The 17941-nt window shown below is 33.4% G+C and overlaps 1 protein-coding gene across 2 annotated transcripts in view; it reads left to right on the plus strand.

The window, feature by feature from the left end:
• Positions 1-17941, plus strand: part of LOC100264422 (protein TONSOKU) — a 36481-nt gene that overhangs the window by 7036 nt on the left and 11504 nt on the right. Inside the window, exons 1-11 of one of the 2 annotated variants that reach the window (XM_059736526.1) lie at positions 167-578; positions 2279-3076; positions 6379-6555; positions 6834-6925; positions 7632-7730; positions 8350-8804; positions 8892-8935; positions 9014-9109; positions 9215-9265; positions 9839-9986; positions 12890-13006. In XM_059736526.1, coding sequence (XP_059592509.1) covers positions 306-578; positions 2279-3076; positions 6379-6555; positions 6834-6925; positions 7632-7730; positions 8350-8804; positions 8892-8935; positions 9014-9109; positions 9215-9265; positions 9839-9986; positions 12890-13006 — 2350 coding nt within the window. In that variant the 5' untranslated portion in view covers positions 167-305. Of the gene's footprint in view, positions 1-166; positions 579-2278; positions 3077-6378; positions 6556-6833; positions 6926-7631; positions 7731-8349; positions 8805-8891; positions 8936-9013; positions 9110-9214; positions 9266-9838; positions 9987-12889; positions 13007-17941 lie in introns of those variants that run through there. The other variant, XM_059736527.1, reaches the window with a different exon arrangement.

The raw sequence follows: 17941 nt of genomic DNA on the forward strand, positions 1-17941 counted from the left end.
AATTCTACTTAATCAAATCCCATGAAAAATATATTGGATTCGTGTAGATCAATCGCATCAAATTTTGCTACTTTAAACACATCATCTCAGTATTTTTAATTTAATATTTAAATGAAAAAAAATTTATAATATATATATATATATCCGAAAACCAACTTACAGTTACAGGGAATTGAAATTCTGGGCGGTAAGTAAATGTGGCGGGAGTTTCAAAGGTGGCGCAAAATTTGAATAAAAACATATCCGAGAACCAAAAGAGAAGACAGAGAAACCCTACACAGCTACATCCAGATTCTGCACCGATAATGGTGAGAGACGACCCTCAGCTCAGCGCGGCCAAGCGCGCGTATCGGAATGCGTCGATGGAGGGAAATCGGCAGGAAGAGGCGAGGTGGGCCAACTTGATCGGCGACATATTCAAGAATAGAGGCGAGTACGTGGAAGCCCTAAAATGGCTTCGTATTGATTATGATATCTCCATGAAATACCTCCCTGAGAAGCAACTCCTTCCCACTTGCCAGTCCGTCGGCGAACTCCTCCTCCGTCTCGAGAATTTCAAGGATGCCCTTATTTATCAGGTAATTTGGGTTTCTGGTCTGTTTGGTTGGTGAGAAAGTGTGGGAAAATAAGAGATGACTGGGGGCTTTGTTTTCTGGGGTTTCGTTTATAATGAAAATTTAGGGCTCAATTGTTTATCACTTTGATTTAGGAGAGCACCGTAGGTTGTTTTGGGCGCTGAAAAGTGAAAAATTAATTGAGGCAATTAAATAATTTTCGCTTCTAGTGTATTTGATTGATGTGAAAGTGGGGAGAAAAGAAAAGAAAATTAAGGGTTTTGTCGCTGAATTTCAAATTAGAAAAATTTAGGTCTTTGAGACATGCTCATGTGGCAATGGGTTGGGTGGGGATCTGTGAGGTTTGTCTTGGATTCCCACGATCAGAAAGTCACTTATCACGAAAAATGAGAAGTTAAGGAATCAATATTTTTGGTGCTGAAGAGTAAAATAGAATCGGTGAGATTAGGCTGAACTGTTATGTTTGAATTGTTTGTTGAGGGTTTTGTGTTCTCGTGTTCTAGATAACAATAGAAATTTGAGATGGAAAACTTTAAACCTCTATTTGAATAAGGAGGAAATGCAGGTTCATATGGTTATGAGAAACGAAACATCAGTGCTACTGAGCCAAATTATTGTGTTAGTGGAGGTTTCATATCCTCAGGGTCAAAGTACTAAAAAGAAATTTGTGACCCAAAACTTTACCTTCCATTTGGTTAATAAGAAAGTGTAAGAGAAAGGGAAATGAAGTGCCTTTCGATATAGTTATGGAGGTTGAAAACCTAATATAATCAAACCAAGTTATTTTGTTGGGTTCAGTTGAGTGGGGGGAGGATGGTCTTTCTTTTTTAGTCTGAAAAATTTATGATTGAAAACTTCACACTCTGATCCGTTGATGATAGAATGTGGAAGCAGAAAACAAAATGTCCTGGAAAATGAAATCTTGACTCTATTGAGCCAAATGGCTACATTGGAGCTCAGTTGGATGCAGGTTTGTTTTCCTGTGGTTACATGTAATGGAAAGTTTTAGACTGCGAACTTTGTTCTCCATCTGGGTGGTGAGAATAGGTGGGGAAGTAAAATGAAAAGAGAAGTTGTGATGAACATCCCATTGCTTTGGTTTCTGAAAAAGTGAATAACATAATTAAGCCAAATAACTATTTTAGGCTCAGTTGAGTTGAAAGATTTTGTGGTCTATCAAATACTAGAAACTTTACAATCCTTTTCCCCCTAGTTTCTATGTTTTCTAATCAACCAAATGAAGCATTAGTTCTAATTTTCCAGGAATCCTTTTATAGCTTCTTTCTAATTTTGCTTTAGTTCAGTTTTGATTTAATTCTGATTAGATTTTCTTTACACTGGTTCATATTTTTTATTTCTCTTTGGTTGTGAGAAAATAGCGGAAAAAAATTTTAATTGAAGATTATGAATATCACATTGTTCATAATTTTAGGACCAAGAGAAACAATACTCTCCACTTTTCTAAGCTTTATACAACTAGTTAGCTTACTTGATTTTGGTTTCTGGGGGTCCTATGAAATCAGTTTTATTAATTTTGCATTCATTTTAAGCTTGGATCAGTGAACCTTACTGAATTAGAGTTGGGATGCTCTATTGTTTTATTTGCTCATTTTAAAAAAATGTTTAGTAATTTTGGATATAAAGTCTTTTTCATTTTCTTTAAATAATTTCATGCAACTTTTTTGTCATTTTTTTACTGGCAGAAAAAGCATCTAGAGTTAGCCAAGGACACTAATGACCTTGTTGAGCAGCAAAGAGCCAGTACCCAACTTGGTAGAACTTATCATGAAATCTTTCTAAGTTCGGATGATGACCACTACTCGGTTCGAAATGCCAAGAAGTATTTCAAGTCTGCCATGAGACTTGCTCAAACTCTCAAGGAGAACCCACCATCTAATAAATCTTCTTTCCTCAAGGAATTCATTGATGCACATAATAACATTGGAATGCTTGAAATGGATCTTGATAACTTAGAGGAAGCCCATAAAATTCTTACTAAGGGATTAAAGATATGTGATGAAGAAGAGGTGATTGATGATGATGATGGACGTAGTAGGCTCCACCACAACCTTGGACGTGTTTACATGGAGCTGAGGAAGTGGGATAAAGCTCGAGAGCACATTGAGAAGGATATCATAATCTGCAAGAGGATTGGGCATTTCCAAGGAGAGGCAAAGGGGTATATCAATCTTGGAGAATTGCATTACAGGGTACAAAAGTATGAGGAGGCAAATCTCTGCTATCAGAAGGCACTTGATCTAGCAAAATCCATGGAAGATGAGGATGCTTTGGTTAGTCAAATTGATGAGAACATTGTAACTGTAAAAAAAGCAGTGAAAGTAATGGCTGATATGCAGAAAGAAGAGCAGAATCTCAAGAAGCTAGCAAGAAACATGGCCACAGCAAGAGGCACACCGGGTGAACGGAGATGCCTTCTGCAACAGAATGCATCTCTTGATCTTCTCATTGAAAAATCAAGCATGATTTTTGCATGGCTTAAAGTAAGTATTTGTACTATTCATTTTCTCCCTTATGGTCTTTCCAATTGCAGAACTCTTGGTTTCGAGAACTATTTTCCTAGGAGCATTCAAGTACAATTGAAAATCTTAAGAATTACTTGTTTCTTTGTTTTAAACTATTGAAACTTTCCTCTATTTCATCATCTTTCTGCCTGGTTTAGCTGATTTTTTGGATTGTGGTAACATGCCAGTTGCTAAAGTCATGGCCTTTTGTCTATGCCTTTTCACCATGTGAAATATTCTGTAATTTTGTTATCCTCTATGTTAGATGGATTCCATCATAGGCATTGAGAGAGAGAGAATCATAATCTTTTTGCTCTTGCTCCTTTTTGTAGGTAACTCAACTTAGCCTATTGGTTGCATTTGGGCTGGTTGGTTGGGTTGGAAGCCAACCCCTCACTTTAGGTTGGGGATTTTCAACTCAACTTTGGACCTTTAAAATTCTGAAGATGTTAACATAAAATATATATAAAATGTTAAAATGCATTGTTGCCGATTTTCCTAAAATCTTAAGCTTAAGGATTTGGGTTCACAATGTATATCATGTTCTTTAACACCCCACCTCATGTGCGGCCCCATTCTTGCATGTGGAGGGATATACATACCCAAAGGCAAACAATTGCAAATAGTCCTTTTAGACTTAAAAATATGCAAATCATGGAGAGACAACTCCAACACATAACCTTTTGCCAAACAAAGTTCTAATACCATGTTGAACTACCAATTTTTCTAAAAGCTTAAACTTAAGGATTTGGGTTCATAATGTATATCATGTTCTTTAACATGTATATACTAGGTTGTGTTTGATATTAAGGTCTAGTTGGTAAAACCTTAAACCAAACTTAACCCTACATAAGGTGTGGTTGAAATTTCTCAACCTCGTGCTTCTTGGGCTAGGTTGGGCTTAGCTTGCCCTCCTTGGCATTAAAGTACAACATGTTTTTACCATATAGCTCTATCTAGGGCCATATCCTTTGAATGATAAACATTCGCCTCCTTTCTCATCAAAGCAATCCATAATCTTCTTGGCCTTCCTATAGTCTCTTCTATATTAGTTTGGTTGATTGTTCCTTGTTGCATATGGTTCAACTGTCATGAATGAGTTTTCCTCATAGTGTAGTCAATTAATAATGTTTGACCTTCTTGCAAATGCGCTACTCTCTTGTTTCATTCTTCTTGAGTACTCACTTATCTGGTTCAATTTCCTCATTTTGGCTAAACTTATCATAGAATATGTGTTTGTTATTTACTCAACATTTTATTGCATAACATAGCTTGATGACCGTTTCTTACCATCAATATTAAAGATGAACATGATTAAGTCAGTTTTTTATTCTTTGTTCCTTTTTTTTAGAAATATTATCAAAGATTAGTTACATTGTTCTATAAGAACTAATTGGAATTTAATGGCACAAATAATTAATGGTGATGATATTTTTGTGCAATTGACATGAGCCCAAGCCCTATGTTCATTTTTAATAATAAATCAACTAATTATCCTAAGAAGGAAAACACGTTTAAATACAACTATCAATCTTGACCAATGTACAAATTTTTCTAATTTTTACCCTTTTGTGTAAAATGGATATTATAAAAACAAGAAAAAGAATGCTATTTATGATTATTATTACATTGATGGACACAAAAATTGGGGTGTAATTTGAAAAAGGGTTCAATGACTTAAATGGACATAGGGATTAGGGACATGTCAATAAATGAAAAAACTTTTACATAACAGAATTATTTTATTATATATATGCAAGAACAACAAAACAACGGTATTCCAACAAATCCACTGTGCTCTTGATTTTAAGATACCAAGAATTTTAATCTAGGAAGATTTAGTGTGTCTAACATATGTCCAAGGATTAAAAAGTTGGATTATATCAATGAAATTTTGCTGATTTTTCTGGATCGGTCATGCTTGATATGAAATATGAAGAAGATATTCGGATATTTGGTTGGATTGAATTTCGTCACTTTTTTTTTTTTTTACTTCCCATAATTTTTCATTTTTTTTTTCCTGAAATTATTGGTGATATCGCTGATTTTTCTGTGACATAAATCTGCCACATCAGCAATACATCATCTCACACTCCACAATTGGTGCCCCATCAGCAGGATCTCATTATTCATTTCAAAATTCAAATGCAGAGAATGAAGTGGGCCTGACCCTAAGTTGAAGAAATGCACCTTGTGCAACTTGGTCTCATTAAATACATCATTTTTTTCTTTGTGATTTTTCTGTGTGATAAACAATTGTATATGTAGAAAACATAAAATGAGGAGGGAACACTGGGCTTAAACTCAGGTTCTCCAGCTTGACAAAAGCATGTTACACCATTTGGGCAACTTTGCTGTTATAAATAAACACACACACATACACACATATATATGTATAATAAAATTGTTAATTGTTGAAAATATAAAAACCTTCATAGTAGTATTCTTAATGAATTTTTTATGTTTTTTTGTATAATAATTAAATATAAAATAAATATAAATTTGTACTTAAAATTATAAACATTTTTAAACAAAAAAATTATATATATATATATATATTTATTTATGTAATCATTCTTTATTGTCTTTGAATATATCCAAATTAAATAAATCGTTATTTTAGTATTAACTATGCTTTCAAGTTCTATAAATTTTTATTATAGAATATGACAAATTATATCATATATATATATATATATATATATATTGTTTTCTTTAATAAAAGATCTTCAATATATGTATTGTTACTTGGTTTATCATTTATTAAAGTTTTTCCCAATATTTCGTTAAGCTTTGATCAATTTCATCCTCCTAATAGTTTTTGTTTGAATCTTCATTTAATATTTTTGATTTTTCTTGATATTTATGTAAAATCCAACTATCAATATTTATGTAATTTCTGATATTTTAATACTTTCACATATCCAAGCATACCACATGTCTCAAAACTAGCAAACCTCTTTCTGGACGTTTTATGTTACTTAGATTAGAATTAGAGGGATGTTGGGGTTTGATCCTTCTCTAGGAATGATGGCTCACTCATTTTGAAGTGTTCATGTAAAGTTTATCTTTTGTTACTATGTTTAGAAATGTGCCTTAATGGTGTTAGTGATGCAAATAGATATTCTCATATTGTATGTTATTCTTGCTTTCTAAGTTGAGCCACAATAGGATTATTGGTGCACTCAAGAGGCATATTGATTTTGCACTAAATAAATTCAGTTCATGTTTTTTTGAGGCTAAGAATTATACCATTTCTTATCATTAAATTTGTGGTTTAGCATCGTGAATTTGCCAAAAGGAAGAAGAGAATAGCAAATGAACTTTGTGACAAAGAAAAGCTTAGTGATTCATTTCTGGTTATTGGAGAGTCATACCAAAAGCTCAGAAACTTCGACAAAGCTCTTAAATGGTACACCAAAAGCTGGGAAACATACAAGTCAATCAACAATTTGGAGGTAAGCTTGGTGTTCATGCTGTGTATTACTAAGATGCCATTTATTGTGTTTTATAGTCATTGACAAAGATTAATTTACAGGTAAATTCTTCACTTATTGAAATTTAAGACCTAGAGATGACCTTGGTAATTGAGGCATCCCTTTGGTTTGAGGTTCTTGGAATTCAAATGTGGTTGGGTGAATCTGGGTTTAACAGTTGGTTTATAGATGCTCATCTTGTCAAGGAATATGGTTTATTATTTTATTAGATTCTCACTATGAATCAGTTGTGATTTCAGGGACAAGCATTGGCGAAGATTAACATTGGAGATGTATTGGACTCTGATGGTAATTGGGCAGGTGCCCTAGATGCATTTGAAGAGGGTTACAGGCATGTACTCATGATTCCAAATTAATACTCAATATCATTTGTTTGAATTGGCAGATCTAGGTTTGTTTGGGGGGAGGAATAGCTATAATTAGCTGCAAGGGTTCATGTGCAATTTGCATGGAGGTTTTCTTCACCATTTCACTTCACAATTTGCTTGGACATTGCTACTTTGCTGCTTTTTAAAAAGCATTACATACACTGCCCTGAGCAGACATTGGAAGTTTCCAATTCATAAGTTCCTATTATATTATAGAGGGTTACATGAATTGAAATCCAAGATTTGTATTTGTGTCTTCACCATTTTTCTAAAAGAAAGTTCCTTGAAACTATGGTGATAATCATATGCCAATACAAATTTGATATTCTCACAATTATGAACCATTTTTATTTTTTATTTTTTTATTTTATAGACCTCACAATTATGAATCATAACACTGTACTAGTAGCATGTGTTATCCCTCTTTAGTCCATAGGCAACATTATACACATCCAAACTAGATCTGTGTTGGCTATGCCAGAATTGCGAAATGGAAAAAAGAAGTGATTTTTGTGATTCCTATATGTTCCAAAACAATCCATGTGAAATATTCTAATCACAACTAGAAGTCATCCTTCCTTGGAGTTGTGGATGGAGGCATCCTTGTTAAGTAGTAAATGCTTTTGAAACATTTCAATTTTGTGATCATGCTGTTGTCTAATATTGCAGGATTGCTGTTCAAGAAAATCTTCCTTCTGTACAGCTTTCTGCGCTTGAAAATATGCACTATAGTCACATGATAAGATTTGACAATCTTGAAGAGGCTAGGTAATCTTCTACATGCCTGCCGCATTAACCCTTGCACAAACTTTCTTTTTAATTTTGATCTAGTCATACCATGCTAATATTCTACTGATCTGTAACCTGGATCCCTCTGTTTTGTGGAACAACTTTGTTTCCAAACATTACATTTGTGAACTTTGAAAACTTTTTATTTCTTTTCTTATTCCTTCTTTTTGGAAGGTAAAAAATAATGAACCAAAACCCATCCTTTGGAGCAAAAAGTGCTAAAAGCGATCAAATTAGTGCAAATAGGATAGAAGTTTGTATGTAGATGGTCATTTTTATGAACATTTCATAATAGTGAGTGAGAAATTGTACATTCCATCCTGATCATAGCATTTTTCTTGGGAAGCAGTGTTCTACCTGCCCATTCCATTTCATATACCATGGCAGTTTATTGAGTAACATTGCTTTGGTCTCTCTGGAATTTGAATTATTTTCTGGAAGTTATAGAGTTGAAGTGTAACACGAGTTTAGATTAGACTAGGTTGTAACTTCAATGGGTTTAAAACTTGGTCACTTTTGAAAATTTACTAATTTTTATAACTTTTTTGAACCTGAAACATATGTATCAAACTGCTGAAGGAAAGTTGCTCAACTGTAGGAGGTTGCAGTATTTAATTGACAAATTGAAGCAGTCTGGAAATGAAAAGCATGAAGGGAGAAATATTGCAGAGGACTGCTGCTCTGAAACTGATACAGAAAGGGATGATTGCTTATCCAATAGTAGGTCTGATCCAAGCTGTTCAGTAAAGAAGGGTAAATCCAAATCAGATCGTGGTGAATTTAAGGATGATGTACCTCTGATTTCACTTCTTCAAAGCAATAAAAAATTGCCCAAGTGGAACATTGCTCATGTAGACGAAGTCCTGCCAACTGGTGCCTCACACAAAAGTTCATCAACATCAACCAGTAATCAGCAAACAGTTGGCCGCAAACGTGTTCGGGTAGTCCTTTCTGATGATGAAGGCGAAATGCAGGATGAGGTGGCTTGCTCTAATTTTGAATGTGGAAGGCTTCATAAATGCCCAGTGGAGGATGTTGGTGCTACTGATGAATGTAAGTTATAATTTTTTAAATGATTTGAATTTTGAACTTCCATTATGAGAGTAACTGAGAATGACAAGTATTTCTACTTGATTGCAGTTAAAAATAGAACTGATCTAGCTAGTCCTGCTTCTGGATTTCAAGTAAGCACTAGCCTTCAAAAGTATTGTTTTCTAGTGGTGAAGTAGGTGACCATCTTCTTAATTCTTGTGGTTTGGCAGGATGTTTCAGCAATTCCTTCTAAATGTGCTATCAGTTCGTCTACTCCTATGATACTAGAAGAAAGCACTAGTTCATATAAATTGAGGACTCCTAACGTAACTGCTCAATTTGGCAAAAGCATTGTCAGAATTTTTATTTCTTCCAAATTTTCTCTGAGTGGTTTTAAATATGATACTAATGTCTCTGAAAACCTGTTGCAGAAGCATAGTGCTGCTGATCTCAAGTTGCACACTTCTGAAGGTGCATATGGTGTGAGTATTACTCATATTGACTTATTAAGATACTTCCATATTATGTTTCTTAGTAATATGTGGTTGCACTAAATTATTATCATTATTGTTGTTAATCTTAGTATTTCTACCCCTCATACTGTATTTTTATTGTTATTATTATTGAAGGAATTGTCATATGCACATGATGTTTAGGCAGTTTTGCTTACGCATAACTCTGTTAATCCATATCATGACACATGGAATATATATGATGCTGCTGTTGTTCAAAATTGTGGTACTGGTAGCTTCCTTGATTGGGTCCACACTGAAATCAACTTAGCAATGCATTGTATTATTTTCTAGAGTGATTTGGGTCTAAAACCAGACAGATCAATGGCTCTGATGTGTTGTAGGCCTGATTTTGATGTGTTAACTTTCAAGTGATTTCTGTATGTATGGGAGTGGATCCAAATATTTGAAATTTGTCATGATTTTTTATCACTCATAAGTAACACAATTTATGCATCATTATCTTATTCTTGCCTTCACATTGTTATCACCACTGTTATTATTTATAATTTGCTAACGTGTGAACTGTTGCACCAATTGCAGCAATATATAGCATTCAAAATTGAAAATGACCTGATACAAATAGAAGCAGCCCCATGTATGGTTGATGACATGCTGAGCATTGAGTCTCTCAAGGTTGAAGTTGCATGCTTATACTATCTACAACTTCCTGTAGACAAGAGGTCAAGGGGTAGGCAATTTTTGCCAAATTTTAAGTTCTCCAAACTTCATATTACTAATCATCAAAATATTGGCATGCGCTATATGCTTAACCAGTTGGATTAATGGTTTGTAGGCCTGTCTATAGATCAAAGTTAGATCCTAATTCAATCTGTTTTTCTGTTTTTCAGGAATTCTAATGATCTGTTTTTGATCTGAATCCACATGAACTGATGACTAACAAACATATTTGGATGTAGCTTGAGTTGATGTGTTAAAAACCCAGTCCTGTGATATACAGAAAAGTAGAGTTTTTGTAACATCTTATTATGCTTTATAAATTAAACTTCTAACGCATTAGATGTTTTGACCTGCATATGCCATATTAATGTGCTTACTTCTCTGTGTGTGTATTACAATACACAAATAATTAATAAATATAGGATAAAATAGATTGTATATTATATAATTTGAGTGTCTTCAAGTGGACCTGACTACCTGATCAGATCTTCGGTAATAGTCTAATTAGGATCTGGACTGTATTTTCCCAAGTCTGTTGCAATGGATCAGTTTGTGCATCAAAATGAACTTTGACTGCCCACCAATTCAAATCTAATCCATTTATAGGCTTACGAATTTGCTGAGATCAATAAAAGAAATTAGTTGTATCAAAGCCTTGTTTGTCAGGAGATCATGTGTTCGAACTTCATTGCATCTTTTGTTTCCCCACTTTATTAAGACCACTATAAGCCCACAAGATTATTGTTTGTGGTTTTTTTATTTGTGGGCTTGTGTGTGCCTATGTGTCTCTGCATGTGGGTATGGGGTCGCATTAGGAAAATTGGATGTCTAACAAGATGCTTTAGTATTACTACAAGAATGCTGTAAAGTTCAAAGTTTACCAATGGATGCAAAGAAGTTGTAGATATATAAATACACACACATGTAAATCAAATACCTAGGGAGTTAATGGATTTGTGCTAGGAAAGATGGGTGTCCTTTAAGAAATATGTGGGCTGAGCTAACAAATGTTATGAATGATTGATTACTTGGCAATGTGTAAGCGAAGGATTTACTAAATATGATTTTTTGTTCTTGAAGATGAATCTGACCTATGGATAACACCTAGAGGAAGGGTGAATGGGTGTTTTGAAAATAATTTGAGATGGTATCTCACTAATGCATACAATTCTCCTGATTTTTTCAAATGTTTTGATCTTCTTTTTCAATCCTACCAATAAGCAAACAAAGCACACAAATAATATGGATGCACCAACACTCTCCCAACAAAATAGTTGATAATTCACATGCAAATGAGTCAACATTCCCCAACTAAGATATATAAAATATTTCATCAATTTAAATATTTTTTATCAACGTAATTCACATTTTCACATGTCCATTAACATCAAGATCAAAACAAGAATATTTCATTCTCTTTCAAAGCTTTTTAGCTCATAACCTCAATCTCTCAACAAAATAAATCAATGGAAAATTCATAAGCCAATGAAAAACTAATTAAAAGATGAGATAGAAATGAAGAGATAATGACACCAAAATTTTAACATTGAAAACCTTCGGAGAGATAAAAAACCACAAACCGCTAATGATCAAAACATCCACTATGAAAAAAATTAAGTACAAAGATTTAGCAAGCCCAAGCCTTCGATCCTCTCCTAAACCACTTACCTAGAACCTTCAAACTTCAACTACCCACTTTCTTTTTCTGAAGCATACTTGGAATCCTCACCAAGCTTGATCTCGGCCTCTTCTTGAATCCACACAAGAAGAAATTTGGGTTTTTACCCCAAAATGATGAGTATGTGAGTAGGGATGAAATCCACATTGAATCAACCCCTTTTAAAAGAAATTTTCTCACTATAAAATGATTTTCAACTTCAATCCCATAAAATTTTCTTTCAAACCAAACACCCCTGAAATTTGGTAAGAAACATGAAGCATGAAGAGGGTTCCCTCAACTCTCACAACCACCTCGTCCTCATATGGAAATAAGGCTTAAATATTAGGGTTTTAAAACCCATCAAATGGTTGCAATTTGTTTGGAAAATAATGAAGATTCTCTGGTGTAATCAAAGTTTGATCAATCAAACAAGACTGAAAAAATTTGGGTTCAGCATTCTTCAAACATGAACAATTTGGAAAGCATGAGAGTCCAAGGGAGAATTTGAAGAGTATGAGTTGAGAGAAACACAAAAGGAATTTTGACTTAGAATTGCCCATACACAAATACTCTTACAGTTCTGCATAGGATGTGCTGGGAACCGATATTATAATATGTGTTCCCGCACCTTTGAGGTTTTTCAAAGTACAAAAATCAACAGATACTTCGGTTGTTATGCTTGTTTACTAATCAAGATAAACCATACATCATGTCTAGTTGAGATTGCACTTTCAATGTCTTAGTGGTGCTATTGCATGTGTATTGCTTCTAGTTGTGATGTTCTGGAGCTGATTTGTTGTATTGTAAATGACCAAAGGGTGGCCTACTTGGCCCAAATTATGGACTAGAGCCTACAAATATCTGTCAAATGTAACTCATGTGTATATGCAAGGTTATGTGCCTAGTTTACCTTTTCTGTGCATGCATGTGTTGCTTATGGGAGTACATCCAGTTTATCAATGTGTTACCTCATGCACCTTATTATAGTCTCATGTGGTGTAAATCTCATAGAATTGAAAATTTAATGTTGTTGCAAATATTTGGTTGAAGTTGACCATAATATCTTACATGGTTTTACCCCATTACTTGTCAGTTGTCATGTTATGCTGTTATTGATTGTTTCCAGAATGATAACTTTCCTTTTTCCAAATGCTTCATTGCTATTCCCTCCTCTCTCTCACTCTAAAGGATCAACAACTATGTATTTTACCTTCAAAACCATCATTAATTAATATCAGAGTGTGCCTCATTAGGTCTATTGCCCATCATTCAGCACATGAGATGTGGTGGGAAAGCTTTGGAATCCTTTGAAGCAATCGGAACTTTTAAGGACACTTTGGGAAATGGCTGGGTTGAAGTCTTCGTTGATGGTATGTATAATGGGTTACTTTATTTCCATTCCATAAAGGTGTTTTTAGTCCTAAGATCCTTCTCTACAAAGAATAGTGACTTCTGGTGACTTGTCCTGATGTCAGTTCGGGGTTTGTTTCTCACAGTGTGTTGCCTTTGTGGAATGCTCATGAACTTCAAACTATTGATCAGGATTCATGCAGGGGGGGGATGTGATGAAGTTTTAGACTTGTTGCTAACCTGAACCAGGCTTCGTGCTTGGAATCAAAATTTGACCTTTAGCTTTGAGCAATATAAAAGTAGATTACAGTTCTTAAGAAAATAGCAACTTCTAAACTTTTATTTGTTTTTTGATAGATATTTTGTCTAGAAACTTGGGCTTATGTTAGTCAGTTCTTTTATGTTTGCTACTAATTTACTAATTTTATGATAAGATATATCTCAACTAGTAAGTGAGGATGTGGGAGGTTCCAAGTTCAATTCCCAAAAGGGGCAAAAAATATTACCTGTAATAAATTGTACTTATCCTGATCCTTCCTTATATATTAAATGGTTTGATTGTTTACCTAATTCCTATTTGTTTCTTTAGTGTAGAGAAGATTGAATTTGTGTTTCATTTGGTATTTCTACTACACCAAATCTCAATATCCTGATTCCCAAGTCAATTCCATTGATTCCTTATTATACTCATAATTTTATGGGAAGATTTTTTTTGTTTTGCTTGGGTTTCATTTTTCTTCCTGATAGGTTTCATTTTAGTTCATAGTTGCCAGGTAACTTAATTTTGGGTAGGAGAATCCACCTCTATGGGTAGGAAAATGAAGTTGTAAATTTGCTAGCAGCTGGTAATAGAGTAGATTTGTTGGTTTACTCAAGGAAGAAGCAGCAGAAATTAAAAAGATCCCATCTCTCTCTTGCGTAACAAGTCATCAATCTTAGAATTAGGTAATTTTGATTGTCTTCCCTTTTTTTTCTTTCTTTCTAATCCAATGTGATATAGATTTGAATATTCGTAGTGCCATTAGAAAAAGAGTGAGAACTTGCACTAAATATCCTCTCAAATTTCTTATCTTTCCATAGACTTAGTTCCAATTGCAAAGCTTTTACTACTAATTTGTCCCATGATTGCCACAATATGTATTAGATGCTCTAAAAGATCCTAAATGGAAAGAGGCAATTTTTTTTTTAAAGAAATGAGAACTTGACATAAGATGATACTCGAGAAATTGTGGATTTGCCTAAAGGGAAAAAATAGGATGTAAATGGGTGGTTTTCACCATTAAGTATAAGGTTGATGGTTCAATAGAGAGACATAAGATGAGATTAGTAGCCAAGGGGTATACACAAACCTATGAAATTGACTATCAAGAAACATTTACATCTATTGCAATTTACAAAAATTAATTCCTCTAGGGTTCTCTTATCTTTGACAACAAATTTTCATAGGCCATTGCAACAATTTTATGTTAAAAAATGATTTTTGCATGACACCTTGGAAGAGGAGGTTTATATAGATTTACCACTTGGTTTTGAAGACAACTCAAATGATAGGAAGGTTCATAAGTTGAGAAAATCTTTGTATGGATGAAACAACTTCTTAGAGCACGATTTGATGGGTTCACTAGGTCTACCCTTAAATTTGGATATTGCCAAAGGCAAGGGGATTGAATTTTGTTCATTAAACCCTCTTCACACTAGAAAATCATTCACTTATGGTTTGTGTGGATGAAATACTTGTGATAGGCGATGATGTGGAAGAAATGAAGAATCTAAAGAATCTTTTGGCAAAGGAATTTGAAATTAAAGACTTCAGAGCCTTACAATATTTTTTTGGGATGGAAGTGGCAAGGTCCACTAAAGGACTATTTGTTTCACAAAGAAAATATGATTTGGATTTGCTCAATGAAACCAAAATGATGAGTTTTAAACCCAACAGATATTCCTATTGGCCCAAATCATATATTAGGAGCTAGCATAGAGGGAGTGCCAATGGAAAAGAAGAGATACCAAATATTGGTTGGGAAATTAATCTACCTTTCTTACATAAGACCTGATATAGCTTTTGCTTTGAGCTTGGTACAACTCATGCATTAACTCTTAGAGTGTCACATGGAGTTTCTTTAAAGGATCCTAAGTACATTAAGTCTACACTTGGAAAGGGTTTATTATCCTCAAAAGAACAATCATTTGCAGGTTGAAGCTTGCAAGGATGCAAATTGGGCAGTGTTCATCATAGACCATAGGTCAACTTGTTCTCCCACATTTATAGGAGGAAATTTATTCACTTGGAGAAGCAAAAAGCAACCTGTAATGGCAAGATCAAGTGTAGAAACAGATTTTTGTTAAATGGCTCAAGGAATATGTGAATTATTTTTACTCAAGATTCTTCTCATGGAGTTAAGGATGGAACTCATTAAACTTATGAGGATAAATTGTGAATAATAAGGTAACAATCAATATTGTACATAATTTGGTACAACATGACAAGACCAAGCATGTTGAAGCTGACTGACATTTTATTAATGATAAAACAAGAGCAAATGATTGCACACCATTTATTCCAAGAAAGAAGCAATTGATTGATATCTTCACAAGGTACTTCAAGTTATACATTCAAGTTTATAGTATGCAAACTAAAAATGGAAAATATCTTCAAACTAGGTTAAGGGGCAGTATATGATTATCCCTAAATTAGTGGCTGATTTGTTTGTATGTATACTGATTTCTTTCCTTGGATTTTGTCTCTCCATTCATGTATAGCAATAGTTGAATAATTTGTATAGGAAGGCTTAGATAAGACAACATTCTTAGGAAGATATTAACTTTGATAGTCTACTTTATTTTTTCCTTGTTTATAATTGAGTGTATATAATACCTAATGTAATTGCTGAAAATGATAAGAAAGAGTATTCCAATTTTTACTCTCTTGAACTATAACTTCATTCAAAGTATGCAGAAATTATGAAATGAATTCTCTTTTTTTCAACACTCTTCTTTTAAACATTTTCACTATAAATTTTGATTCGATCTCATATCATTTCCTTCCTCCTGGTTTTCAGTCTGTTCCCTGGTTCCTATTCTTGACATGTTTCTACAATTTTGATACATTGTTCATGTTCTTTTTGTCACATTTAATATAATTGTTTGGCACTATTCTATGAAAATATTTTGCTTCTTGTTTATTAGAGATAAAAGATATGATTGGGAAAAGGAAATTAATAAGAGCTTAAACATTTAACGAAAATGTGGAAACTTGTAAGAAAATTAACTTAATAACAGAGGTGGAGAAACTTGCAAAGGAATTAGCTTTTGTTCCAGAGTAGCTTTTTATGGAACTCTTAGAAAAATGCAGAATGGAAAGTTTTGAATACAAAATAATGAGGGAGAATTTCTAGATTCTGGGTGTTTGTTTCTGTTCAAGTGATGCGATTCATTCAATAGAGTGGTCTTTGGCTGTATGTGTGGGGTCCCAAATATAATCTTAGTGCAGTAAGCCTGTCAGTTTATAGGGTTTGGATGTCTAGATCCTATCGGCTAGACACAATGATGTGCCCCAGTTATATTCTTAGTGCATTAGGCATGTCAGCAGTTGGGCTTGGAGTTCATACCACCTGCATGTGGAGGGACACAGACAATAGTAGCAGCAGACAAAAGTTTGTGATAGCAGATACATAAATGGGGAGTAGTGGTGGGAGAGACTAACTCAAAACCAGGACCTCTAGCTTTGATACTATGTTGAGTTACTAACTTTCCTAAAAGCTTAAATTGTTAAGATTTGAGCTAACACTGTGTATCAAGCTAACAATTTCTTATAGGCTCTATCTGATAAGATATCGTTAAGCATCAATCGACCCAAAAGTTTCAACTATTGGAATGGACTAAGAATGAATATCAAGCTAATTTGGGCCAAAGTTGTAAACTTGTAACACCTTGCCTAATAGGTAGTCTTTTTGGAGCTTGCATGTGCTACTTACTAAATAGGGGAAATAAACAATTTTGAAGTTCAAACTCATGATTTCCTATAAACTAAGGCTTTGGTATCACATTAAGCTATCAATTGACCAAAAAACTTGAGTTAGGTAATAAACCAATGATGAACATCAAGCCAAATTGCTCCGAACAAATACAAAATTTGAAAGATGTCAACTTGAGAATCTGAAATTTTGCCTTAAAAAGGGGAAAGATAAACTTCAACATACAAATTGAGATTCATATGATAAAGTAAATACTTTCCTACACAGAATGACAAAGTTTATTATGTTGGATAGAACTACATTTGCATTTGATTTATACAGACGCATAGTTAAAAATTGACGATACACGATATGATACATTTTTTAATGGAAATTGATATGTATTGCAATCAATATCTTATTTCAAAGTGCATCTTACAATATTACAATACAACGATAAATCCATCTTTAACTATTTTCTATAATTTAAAAAAAAAAAAGAATTTATTGTATTTGTTGTTTAAAATATATTAAAAGATTAAAAATTATTCATAAAAAGGAGAAATTGGTAAGATAATCTTCTTGCCAAATGCTATATTAGAAGTCAAGTAAGTTTATTTTTACAATAAATATTAGAGAATATTTTTTTGAATGGTTTGAATGATGATGATTAATGAATAAGAATTTTTACTTAGGATATTAGATTATTTTTTAACTTCTTTTTTTAGTGGAAAATGAATGATGACGAACTTGAAAAGCTAGAACTTTGAAGTCATATTTGGAACTAAAAATCATAACTAAAAATTGAAGAAGTTTATTTTGTGGATTATGTCATATTTTGATAATTTGAACTTGTCAAAACTTTAACATTCAATGTTTATGATATGATATAGTTTAACTTTTTAGATCCTTCTATCTTCCATAAATTTGGTTGTATATTACTTTACACTTCATACTTTCAATAGATATATACATATATACATATTTTTTCTCTTCATTTTT

Source organism: Vitis vinifera, chromosome 4 (genome assembly GCF_030704535.1).
Source record: "Vitis vinifera cultivar Pinot Noir 40024 chromosome 4, ASM3070453v1".
In the NCBI taxonomy this organism is placed as follows: Eukaryota; Viridiplantae; Streptophyta; class Magnoliopsida; order Vitales; family Vitaceae; genus Vitis; species Vitis vinifera.